General features: G+C 48.1%; 1 protein-coding gene across 1 annotated transcript in view; it reads left to right on the top strand.

Moving 5' to 3' along the window:
- The first annotated feature begins 657 nt into the window (after positions 1-657).
- The window catches only part of znrf3 (zinc and ring finger 3), a 25,390-nt gene continuing 13,060 nt past the window's right edge, over positions 658-12,987 (top strand). Inside the window, 4 exon segments of the mRNA XM_079516010.1 lie at positions 658-1,231; positions 2,115-2,149; positions 11,773-11,843; positions 12,720-12,738. Coding sequence (XP_079372136.1) covers positions 934-1,231; positions 2,115-2,149; positions 11,773-11,843; positions 12,720-12,738 — 423 coding nt within the window. The 5' untranslated portion in view covers positions 658-933.

Here is a 12,987-nt window from a genome sequence, read left to right as displayed (position 1 = left end):
CTAGGGAATAATATAATTAAGTGTAATTTTTGCACATTTTACTAATATACACAGTAGAGTAGACCATACGTCCTCGTGTGTTCATTTAACTCACAGCGAGTTAAAACAAACAAAAAACAAAAATGGCATTTCTTTGTAGGCTACACTCTCTCGACTCCACCACCGAGTCATTTCACCGTGTAATGGTTTCTTGGTTGGGGTTTTATTTTAGTACAGAACAGTGTTATAGACAGTCAGTGAGAAATGCCGGTGCCTCCTTAACTGAGTGCTGGCACTTGAGAGAGTGGGGAGTGCAAAGCAGAGGGTTACAAAGATTGGTGGGTGGGGATAACCCTTTTGGGAAGGGGGGGGGGAGGGAGAGAGAGAGAGAGAGAGAGAGAGAGCAAGAGAGAGAGGGAGAGAGATCTAAAAAAAAAAAAAAAAAAAAAAATCACGTGTTTGGAGATCAAAGGAGATCCGCTTTGTAGCGGGGGGGAGTGAGAAAGAAAGAGAGAGAGAGAGAGGAGAGCGTTAGCAAGCAATGTAATTGCCGCGGCTGCGGTGGTGAAATAAACACGCTTCAACCCAAGGCAGCACTGCTTTTTTTTTTTTTTTTTTTTTTAATATATTGCACAATATTCCCGACTTCCAACCAACGTTGTACGGCTGACTGGCTGCTCCTTTTGACGCAGCGCTGAGGCTCGCATCGCCAACATTTTACAACACAGTTCGCTTTTTTTTCTCTCCCTTCTCCCCCCAACCAACCAACCAACCAACCCCTCTCTCTCTTCTCCCTTCCCTTTTCTTATAGCCACGGAACAACAACAAGAACAAAAAACCACACACACACACAAAAAAAAGAAATCTTTAATCCAACAATCCAACAAACCACCTTTTAGGAATAATTATGTTCCGAGGATCGGCGGCGCAGCAGCAGCAGATCCAACCGGCGAGATGATGATGATTTCACCGACGAGGAGAAGAGCTGGCGCCGGCGGCTCGGACCACCGCGGCGGCGGCGTAGGGGGACTCATCGGCGGCGTGCTGGTGCCCGACTCCTCCGTGGTGCTGGTGATCTTCGTGGTCACCACCTCGCTGGGCTCCGTGTTCGCCAAGGATACGGCGTTCGTGGAGGTGGTGCTGTTCGAGTCGAGTCCCAACGGGGATTATACCACGTACACGACCGGCTTGCAGGGACGCTTCTCCAAGGCTGGAGCCACTATTAGTGCGGAGGGGGAGATCGTCCAAGTATGTAAAACTGTTTTACATTTTTATGTTTGTTACGGTTGTTGTAACAAACTAAACAACTTACTACTACTACTGCTTTTTTGTCTTCTGCTGCTTTGCTGGTTTTTGGTTTGGGAATATTATACCAGTCTGTCTGTGAAAGACAGAGGTTGCTGTTGGTTGTTGTGTGTGTTTAGTTAGTTGTGTTCCCCCGCCGTGAGGACACTTCAGACGGGGGCAGGCATCGCGCCTTAACGGAACCAGGGCTGGTTGGAAGGTTCCCCCCTGGAGGATCCAAACTTTTCTCCCCCCTCCAAACCCTCCCCAATAGGGTGGTGGGGGGGTGACCGGGGGGAGCTGTAGTGGGTGTATATAGGGGCTGTGTGTGAGGAGGATGCTACTGCTGCGGTCCACAAGATGGCTTCTATCTTGTGGAATTCATTCACTGGGGGAAACATGCTCTTGCAGGTTGTTTTGTTGATGTCTGTGTTAGGGTTGTAGGGTAGGGTAGGGTAGGGTAGGGGGGGCTCAGGCAGAATCAGATGGCTAAAAACAAAACGACAAAACAAAACAACGACACCGTTTTCTGCCTGCTAGCTGCTGCTTTATGGCAACAGTAACTGATGCGATTAATAGGATAGTTAGTAGTTCTCTTTGAAACTTCAAATGAATGCACTTCATCTGGAGGAAAAAAAAGTTGGCCAACTTTTTTTTTTTGCATAATAATAATGTGCTGCAGCGCGTTTCACAAGATCACTCTCACAGCATGCATGCATGCAGAGGCTACAGTTGGGTTTTTGTTTTATAAAACACATGCACGCACATACACACACACTCGGATGCATTTATAAAATGTTGTATATTGAGCAAACGTGTGCTGCTGGTTTGCTGCGCCCTCTACCATGCAGCACATGTCCCGCCGGCCGCCGACATGCAGCCCCGCGTAGGTTACCGACCGTGTGTGTGTGTACGTAGCCTTCACCGGCTACACACTGGCTCATTTTCACCGGTGATTTATCAACCTTTTTATTTATTTCTAGGACCCCATTTTGATATGGATTTTAGACATTTCATTTGTTTTATTCTGTTGTTGTTGTTGTTATTGGGACACTACTCTGGGTACAGATGGAACCACATGGATCCATAAGGGTTATACTCTCAGAGTTACAAATCCACTATATAAGGGTCCATTTGGTTCCTTAACTATCATTCATTTAGCTGGGGACCACTTGACTGGAAGCCCCCCCTGAGCGGGTCCCTGAACGCTACATTGAGAATCAGTGATTTTTAGACCACCGTAAATTGTAAAAAATCTTAAACAAATTCCACCTAGCAGAGACGTGTGCATAGCAGGACCTACTAGGCAGCTTGTTTGAGAGAGAGTGTGGAGAGACTGTTACATTCTATTTCAGTCGTTCTCAAAGTGGGGTCCACCAACCCTCCAGGGTTCTAAATGGACCCTTTACAGGTCTGTAACTCATAGTTATGGGTGTCCTTGAAATAAATAAATACAAGTTTGAAGAATGTATCCCCCCCACTCCCCCCAGCTTATGGAGTGGAGGCCTAATAGGGGCCAAACAAATCCTTCCTTTTGTGATGGATTGGATGCAAACTCTGTAACGTACATCTGAAGAGGTCTTTCCGAGTCGGGATGGTAGGATTGGACCTTGCTAACCCCCTTAAAGCTGTGTTGTCATCATGGCACGCACAGGGACTGTCCAGGGGAGCGCCTTAAAATAGAGAAGATCTTTTGAAGGACGAGATCCGTATTATCCGATGAGCGTTTCGAGTGTCCAGTCCATCCCTCGTTTGAAGAGTGTGTTTATCCAGGCTGTGACAGTCCACCGGAGGGGAGGCCTGGAGCTTATGGCCTGGAGGGGGTTCAAATATTGTGGATATACACAAAGTGGAATCCAAAGATATCTCACATCAGCAGTGGTGGGATGGATGTAAGCCTGCATACCGGCATGACACATGACCAAAAATGTCAAGTGCATAATAGCATAGTCATAAAGCTCCATGTTCAATCACTTCAATGGTGTCAACAACACCCCGGCCTTGCATTTAGTATCCTGTACTTCGCACGCTATAATAGCATCCAATCTAGTTCAGCTCTGAAAGATTGAATGCTTGGAAGATAATAGCCAGTTAGCCACACACACACACATGACATCAAAATTAACTATACATTCCAGCAGTGTCTCTGTATGTCTGCGTCCGCCTGTCCTTCTCGCGTCCCCAGAACCACTCGTCTGATCGACCTCACACTTGTTGACGGGTGTGTTGTTGCCCGAGGACCCGAACAAGTTCAGTGTCGATCGTGAAGTTGGTCGGACGAGCAGTTATCCAGAACCGGCCTGCTCCTTGACACTAGCCATGACCCGAACAGACACAGTTCTCCAGAACCGACCTGCTCCTTGACAGACACTAGCCATGACCTGAACAGACACGGTTCTCCAGAACCCGCCTGCTCTTTGACAGACACTAGCCATGACCTGAACAGACACAGTTCTGCAGAACCGACCTGCTCCTTGACAGACACTAGCCATGACCTGGACAGACACAGTTCTCCAGAACCGACCTGCTCCTTGACAGACACTAGCCATGACCTGAACAGACACAGTTCTCCAGAACCGACCTGCTCCTTGACAGACACTAGCCATGACCTGAACAGACACAGTTCTCCAGAACCGGCCTGCTCCTTGACAGACACTAGCCATGACCTGAACAGACACAGTTCTCCAGAACCGGCCTTCTCCTTGACAGACACTAGCCATGACCTGAACAGACACTGCACTACAATGAATGGATGTACAGTATGCATGTTGTGTTGTGCCTTATCTGCAGGCAATTATTATTTCAAAAGGAGAAAAAAAGTGGCGATCAAAGATGGGGATATTCTGTACCTAAATTACCACTGTTTATACATAGCGTTGGCCATTCGGCGCCACACGCTGACCACAAAGAAATGTCCGACCTCAGCTTTACATTGAAAACCACATCTATTTAGGTTTGCTTTCTTTGCTAACATCAGCTTCAGACCACTCAGAGGCAGCTTATATTTTGTCGAGCCATAATGAGGGACAGTTTGACCAGCCACGGCACACTGTCTGGAGTTCCCTGTGTGTTTACGGAAGATTTATGAACGCTGAAATGGAGGAAGGATGATAAGGCCCTATAGCTGGGATGGGCAACTTTGACAATGGAGAGAGAGGGCCGCTATAGTTCCACACTCACTCCAGAGGGCCACTATAGTTCCACACTCACTCCAGAGGGCCACTATAGTTCCACACTCACTCCAGAGGGGCCACTATAGTTCCACACTCACTCCAGAGGGCCACTATAGTTCCACACTCACTCCAGAGGGCCACTATAGTTCCACACTCACTCCAGAGGGCCACTATAGTTCCACACTCACTCCAGAGGGGCCACTATAGTTCCACACTCACTCCAGAGGGCCACTATAGTTCCACACTCACTCCAGAGGGGCCACTATAGTTCCACACTCACTCCAGAGGGCCACTATAGTTCCACACTCACTCCAGAGGGCCACTATAGTTCCACACTCACTCTAGAGGGGCCACTATAGTTCCACACTCACTCCAGAGGGCCACTATAGTTCCACACTCACTCCAGAGGGCCACTATAGTTCCACACTCACTCCAGAGGGCCACTATAGTTCCACACTCACTCCAGAGGGGCCACTATAGTTCCACACTCACTCCAGAGGGCCACTATATTTCCACACTCACTCCAGAGGGCCACTATATTTCCACAGTCACTCCAGAGGGCCACTATAGTTCCACACTCACTCCAGAGGGCCACTATATTTCCACACTCACTCCAGAGGGCCACTATAATTCCACACTCACTCCAGAGGGCCACTATATTTCCACACTCACTCCAGAGGGGTCACATTGCATATTACTGTCGTAGCAAAAAATAGCCGATCTACAAGCTCAAACCTTGTCGCACCACGTTTTGAGCTTGTAGATCGGCGCTTTGAGCTTGTAGATCGACTATTTTTTTGCTATATTTGAATTGAAATCCTGAAAAGAAATTGGCAATTTTCTTTATTGGAATCCTGAAAAATAACCTTTTTTATTTAATTTCAAATGAATTTAGTTATAGTTATGTTTTATGAACTAAATCCAAACACATTGGACATACGAAAGCGGGTCATGTTTGGAATTGTAACAAGCTGAAATCAATAATATATCAGTATTCTGATATTAAACCTGAGGGCCACATTAACCCATTTTGGGCGGGAACCCCTTTTGGTGTTAGCATTATGTTATGCTTTTAGCTATTGAAAAATAGCAGATCTACAAGCTCATAGTGGCGCGAGCTTGTAGGTCTGCTATTTTTGAAAAATTGAAGAATGACTGACATAGAAACATAGCTTTTTCAGAAAACTGTCAGGATGTAGAAGACATTTTTAGAAACTGATCTCAGGTCAAAATGGGTTAAGTGAAGGTGGGGGGCCGCATGCGGCCCCCGGGCCGCCAGTTGCCCATGTATGCCCTATAGCAGCGGTGGGCAACTTTGACAATGGAGAGGGCCACTATATTTCAACACTCACTCCCTAGGGCCATATATTACGGTCGTCGCAAAAATAGCCGATCTACAAGCTCAAAACGCGTCGCGCTGCGACGCGTTTTGAGCTTGTAGATCGGCTATTTTTGCTATATTCGAATTGAAATCTTGAATTTTTGCTATTTTTTTTTAATCAGAATCCTGAAAATTAATATTTTTCATTTCAAATGCCTTTAATTATACTTGTGTTGAAGCATTGAGCTACTAATTTAGACTGAAGTAATTAAAGCGGGTCATGTTTGCATGTTATGGAATTGTAATCAGCTGAAACCAATATTATATCAGAATTCTGACATTAACCTGAGGGCCGCATTAAGTGAAGGTGGGGGCCTCATGTGGCCCCCGGGCCGCCAGTTGCCCACCCCTGCCCTATAGCTAGCCTAACGTTGAAGCAAATCCCCCATTTAGCAAATCCACATTTTGTGAAATATCATCATTGCGTTGGTTAGTTCATCAGGGGGAAGTTCCAGTGGTGTTTGTGTCCGTTGAGGAAGTTGCATTGTATGGATGTGTGGCGCCGTTTCCCAACAGCACCGGGTGGGTCTAACAGCTGCACTCTTCTGTGAGGGTTTGCAGCCTGCGTTCGTTCACAGACCCGAGTCATGAACAATTCTATCATTCACTGAACGGAGACCTTGATTTGGCCTGGCTGAGGTTTACGAGGGCTTGTAGACCTCTTCCTGCTGTTTGAACAAGGACCCCAAGGGGGTTGCCTTTTACCCTGTATACAGTAGTAGCCAGACCTCAGCAGGTAGGGGGTTGAAATATTGCGAGAGAGGGTTGGCAGGGCTCCTGAGCAGAGAGGTAACCACCGTCACCGCTCGCGCGCACACACCCCTGACTTAATTCCCTGAAGCGAGCGCTCATTCAGCCCTGCCCGAGGAGGAGTGCGAAAAATGGCACACACGGCCAGGGCCAAAAATAATAAATGAAGTCAATTTGCTACTTGCTCTGCGCAAACGGGAGAAGCGGCGCTGAATAGGATCTGCCCATGTTGCCAAACCCGAGGCTTCTCGAGCCAGGCCCTGATTGTTCCAATTTAACTACATAATGGCAAAGTAATCAATGTCTCCTTAAATCATCCTGTCGCTCTGCAAAACTATGTGGAGTTGAGCTGGCAGTCCCTAAGACATCTTTAAGAGTGTATTTATTTAGAGCACTCCGCCCGTCGCCTACGCAGTGAAATCCATGGTGTTCATTTCAATCCGAGTAGTGTACAAATGGAACCAAGTGGTCCCGTAACTGTGTGTGTGTGTGTGTGTGTGTGTGTGTGTGTGCGTGCGTGCTTGCTAGCATGCAGGCTATCTGATGGAGCTGCCATGCTTATTCCCTCCATCAGTGCATCTTCCTGGTGGTGGTGTGGCCTTGATGCCTTTGAGACCCCACGGTCCGGATGATTCCATTGGTACTGCTGTGTGTGTAACTCATAATCAGTCATAGCTGATTTTTTGAGTGGTGCAACCACTCCAAGGAACAGCAATGTCCGTGTTAACCTATGTGACTGTGACTGTGACTATGAGTAGCAGTAGGGGCAAAAGTGGCGCTGTTGTGCCAGAAACAGAGCGAGAGAGATATTGCTGCACTGTTGCCTGCTAATGAGAGAGAGAGAGAGAGAGAGGGGAGGGGGGTGTCAGGCGGAGAGGGGAGTTGCACCACTCAGTTCACACGGGTGTGATTTTTTTTAATAAACTGCACTGCCGTACACCACACACAGACACACACACACACACGCTGTTGTCGCTGGCGTGTGCAGGTCATTGTTATTGACATGGCATGCTCCTCCCCTCTGATTGCGGACAGCCGTGACACGGAGGCGAACGCATCTGCTGCTCATCATTCCCCCTTTGTCTCTCATGACGCCAAATTGTCTTTTCCTGTATAGCAAGGAAATCAGCAAGGAAATCAGCAGCCTCGCTGTTGATCACGCTTGCACGGCCGGGCGGGCGGGCGGGCGGTCGGGCGGGCGGGCGGGCGGACGGACGGACGCACGCACATCTGCCTCTGATTTCCAGTGGTGCCGTGGCTGTCAGCGCGTGCGCAGCGCAGCCAAGGCGGCGACGTGGCAGAGGGCACAGAGGGAGACCAGATGGAACTGAGGGGACCAGATGGAACTAGGTGCACAGAGGGGACCAGATGGAACTGGGTGCATCGAGGGGACCAGATGGAACTAGGTGCACTGAGGGGACCAGATGGAACTAGGTGCATCGAGGGGACCAGATGGAACTGGGTGCATCGAGGGGACCAGATGGAACTAGGTGCACTGAGGGGACCAGATGGAACTAGGTGCACAGAGGGGACCAGATGGAACTAGGTGCACAGAGGGGACCAGATGGAACTAGGTGCACTGAGGGGACCAGATGGAACTAGGTGCACTGAGGGGACCAGATGGAACTAGGTGCACTGAGGGGACAAGATGGAACTAGGTGCACTGAAGGGACAAGATGGAACTAGGTGCACTGAGGGGACCAGATGGAACTGGGTGCATCGAGGGGACCAGATGGGACTGGGTGCACTGAGGGGACCAGATGGAACCTGAGGGCACTGAGGGGACCAGATGGAACTAGGTGCACTGAGGGGACCAGATGGAACTAGGTGCACTGAGGGGACAAGATGGAACTAGGTGCACTGAGGGGACAAGATGGAACTAGGTGCACTGAGGGGACCAGATGGAACTAGGTGCATCGAGGGGACCAGATGGAACTGGTTGCATCGAGGGGACCAGATGGAACTAGGTACATCGAGGGGACCAGATGGAACTGGGTGCATCGAGGGGACCAGATGGAACTGGTTGCATCGAGGGGACCAGATGGAACTAGGTACATCGAGGGGACCAGATGGAACTGGGTGCATCGAGGGGACCAGATGGAACTAGGTGCATCGAGGGGACCAGATGGAACTGGGTGCATCGAGGGGACCAGATGGAACTGGGTGCATCGAGGGGACCAGATGGATATTTAAAGGGATATTTCATTTTAAACCTTTGGTCATTTTATCGTCTACACAGGCTTATGTGAACACGATGTTGCCCCCGCGACCCGACTACGGATAAGCGGTTGAAGATGGATGGATGGTTCTCTCAAGTGTTTCCGTTTGCGGCCATGGACCCCTCCATGGGCCCCTACATGGACCCCTCCATCATCTCAAAAAAACTTTTGTGCCAGGGACCTCCAGAAGCAAAAGATTAAAAATAAAAATAAAAAAAATAAATACAGTATATTCATTCAACGATTTGCAAAAATGTCCACAATTTCTTTCAAAAATAGCAGATCTACAAGCTCACAGCGAGCTTGTCTCTACTGCTATTTTTGTAATAGCCAGCATATAAATTATGGTTCAAGTGGTTAACATGACGCTATATTATTAACACAGTTTGCTGGAGCCCACTTTGAGAACCAATGCTGCTCTGAATGAAAACAAAACAATTAGGCCATAGTCTGCGAAGCCCTTTTCCCAAGTCCAGCCTGCTCCACCACCCATGATGACACACGTATACAGATACATGGTGGCACCATCATGGTGGCCACCATGTCATCATAGGTGAATATTCAGTGAATATATATTTTGGTGGAAATTAGTCTTGCGTAGCCAGACGACTATTCCACAATCTCCGAATGCTATATAGAGTCTGGAACTACAGCTCCCGAAATCCGAGTAAGGAAGCTGCCATTTCCGTTCACGAAAATACATTTTAAAATAACTTTATTTTTATTTTTTTTATCTGTTCTGCTAAGCAGCAAGCTATATATATGCTTAGATGATTTCTATTTATATTAGAATAAAGTTTCGCGACTGTAAAGACAAAACGGAACTGGGGAGGAGGCTCTGCACTTCCGCTTTATATTTCACTCATCATGACAGGAGCTCTTCCGTTGCTCCTGTATACGATGGAAGCAGTCTGGTAACACGAGACTATGGGTGAGGAGGCAGAAGTACAGACCCCTGGGGGACCTCAGTTAAGGAAGTAGTGTTTTAGCCTAAAGCGGTCGTACACAGTTTAGTTTGTGGAAGTTGGAACGGAGGGAGAGAGAGAGAGGAGACAACGATGAGACTCATTGCTGGAGCTCCTACCTTGGAACTGGCAGAGGTTGTGTCGGGCTGCATTTAGACTATAATGAGAGCTTTAGCGGTTGAGAGGGATCCAGCGCGCTTACTCTCAACCACAGGCTGGAAACCCCGAGAGAGGCCATAACGGGCCGGTCCCAGACGGGAGGTACCAGGGACCCGACCCGGGGCCACTCCCAGCACCAAAGCAACAGTAGCAGTACACAAAAAAAACGCTGGTTTAAAAGGTTAAAAGTACTGCTCGCCTCCTCTTTTTTTTCCATTTATTGGTTTCGCGGTCGCAGCTGTATTTTAAGTGCTATCGTCTCCTAACCGCCACCCCGCTGCACTTTCATGTCCCAGCCAAAGTAATTTGAGGCTGCGTTTCTCCCCTTTTCGGAATAGAACAGACTGAACTGTTTTTCTCTCTCTTTCTCTCTATCCCCTCTTTTCTGTCTGGTCCTTTGATGTGAAAAAAATGTCACGCGTTCCTACAGTGTATGTGAGTGACTTCTTCAAGGATTCCTTTTCCTAGTAACGGCACGCAGTACTAATTCATTAGGCCACAAATCGCTAATTGCGTTTACATGTTTGCCGTGGCCACAGTTTAGGTGTAATGATCGGCCCCCCCATACTTCTCTGAAAGTTGTTGAACAACCAAACACACGTTTCCTGTTGGACTTCCTCGCACCTGTCCTAACTTCCTTTTTGATGTGCCAACACTTTCTCACAAACCTGAGGGCAGTTTCCTGGCCGTGTGTGGCTCTCTCTGCTAGGGCTGTTGTGATCATGAAATGTTATACTTGACGATTAATTGTCATACAAATACTTGTGTATTTATTTGACATTGAACTTTGAACATAAACAAGGGGCAGACATGACAAATAACTTAAATGTGAGTTTGTAGATCGGCTATTTTCAGCATGCAACAAAGTGTAAAAGGACTTCTGGATCTCTTGGCCACTATAGTCCCTTCCTAACATTTTAGTCTAGTTTTTATTTGTTGACGAAATTGTCATAGTTTTAGTCATAGTTTTACTCATAGCTTATTTTTTATTTAGTTTCCATTTCGTTTTGTCAGTGGGGATAAAGGTAGTCGACGGACATTTTTCGTCTTTGGTTTTAGTCGAGGAAAACAACACTGCTTAGTTTGAATTTGAATCCTGACCACAGTTAAAATAATAGTTTCAGACATATGAGGTTTCCACCTGACAGAAATCAGTACAGTACAGTACAGCAGCGGTTCCCAAAGTGGGGTCCGCGGACCCCTAGGGGTATGCGACGCATAGCCAGGGGGTACCCGAAATAATTCCCAGAAATATATATGTTTTTAACATTAAAATTATGTTTATCTACGTGGTCATTTCTGCCAAGTTGCGCAATAAACGTAGTTTTTGTGTTGTTCATTGTGTTTCTCCCATGTTTGCTTTGGGCCAATAGCTGACATGATTACTAAAACTACAACATCAGTCAACCTGTCGTGACCCCAAACAGTAACAGCAGGACGCATGCTGCAGAAACAACACAAAGACTCTTGAAAGGTTTCTGCGGCCGCTTCAGATGAGGGGGTACCTGGAAAAATGTCTACCCCAGAAGGGGTACCTGGTCCAAAAAAGTTTGGGAACCCCTGCAGTACAGTACAGTACAAGTACAAGTACAAGTACAAGTACAGGTACAGGTACAGTACAGTAGTAGCTATGTTACTTTACAGTGGGATGAGTGGGGGGCGGGGCAGACCTTCTATGAGAGATTAGGGGCATGACGTCGGCCTTGGACGTGCCCCGGCCCGGCCCGGGGGTCTCTCTGGGGTACCTTCTTGGTCTCTCCCAGGGGAGATCGCTATCCATTTAATGAAGGTGTCAATGTAAGGTGTTTAATATACTTTATGCTCTCGCAGTGTGGTAAATGTTTGTGTCCTTGGGCCCCAAGGCTGTGCTTAGCACGCTTACCGTGTATGTGCTGAGCCACGCGCGGATGATGACATTCTGTGTGATGCGTTGGTTGGTGTGACAGTAGCGAGAGAGAGAGTGTGAGAGAGAGAGAGAGAGAGTGTTGCTTGTTTTTTCTGAAACATGTTGGCTTTCAAAAGGACTCAAGGAGTCAGATGATATATCGGCCTGGGGCGTTTTTAGTTTTCTTTTCTTTTTTTCCTCTTTCTTCTTAACATTCATTCAGGGGAGGGGTGGGTGGGAGCCCATGCCCATCTATATTTGATGAAGAAGTGATGAAAGGTTCAGTCCATCCTCCTCAACCCACATTTCCATCCAACGGACACAGAAGCTGTGGAAAACAAAGCGTCCAGGGGGGCGAGGGGGGGCGTCCAGGGGGGTGTCCAGGGGGGCGAGGGGGGCGTCCAGGGGGGCGAGGGTTATGGAATGACAATATGCTCACTTTGGCTCATCCAGGCAGAGCATGCTTTGTTGTCAGTCAGGAATGTGCTGACTAACTGGAAGGGCCACAACGCGGCCAGCCCCCAGGAATGTGCTGACTAACTGTGGAAGGGCCACAACGCGGCCAGCCCCCTTTTGTTACCTATTCTTTTAGGGCCCAATAGACAGACTAGAGTAGGTAGCAGTGTGTGCTAGTCCAGACCAGAACACCCTTTTTCCCCATGTCCACTACTGACTATAAACTCTTGTCGGCCACTTGTGGCTGCCCTTTTGTATGTTGCTTACTTACTCTTACTCATCCCATGGCCTAGGGGGCCGTAGGGGTGTCATGGTGGATGCTTGGGCAGTCAGGGATCTCCAGCGCTCTCGGTCTTCAGCTGTGCGCAGCAGGGTCTGGAAGCTGCAGCCAGTCCATTCCTTGATGTTGTCCATCCAGGCCTTTCTCTGCCTGCCTCTTCTCCGCTTCCCCTCCACTGTCCCCTGTAGGATGGTCTTTGCCAGCGAGGTATGCCTTGTGACATGACCATACCAGGCCAGTTTGCGACGCTTTACTGTTGAGAGCAGGGGCTCCTGTTCTCCAGCATGGGTGGTGACTATCTGTCTAACATAGTCGTTTGTCCGGTGTTCTTTGTTTGTTGCACATGCGGTATAATATAAATGCAAGTATGCACACGCGCGCGCGCGCGCACGCACGCACACGCGCACACACACAGTTTGTAGATCGTCGAATTTCACTTGAAGAAAAAACAAAGTG

Source organism: Electrona antarctica (assembly GCF_951216825.1).
Source record: "Electrona antarctica genome assembly, chromosome: 12".
In the NCBI taxonomy this organism is placed as follows: Eukaryota; Metazoa; Chordata; class Actinopteri; order Myctophiformes; family Myctophidae; genus Electrona; species Electrona antarctica.
Note: the sequence above shows the minus strand (reverse complement) of the source record. Positions and strands in the feature narration are given on the sequence as shown.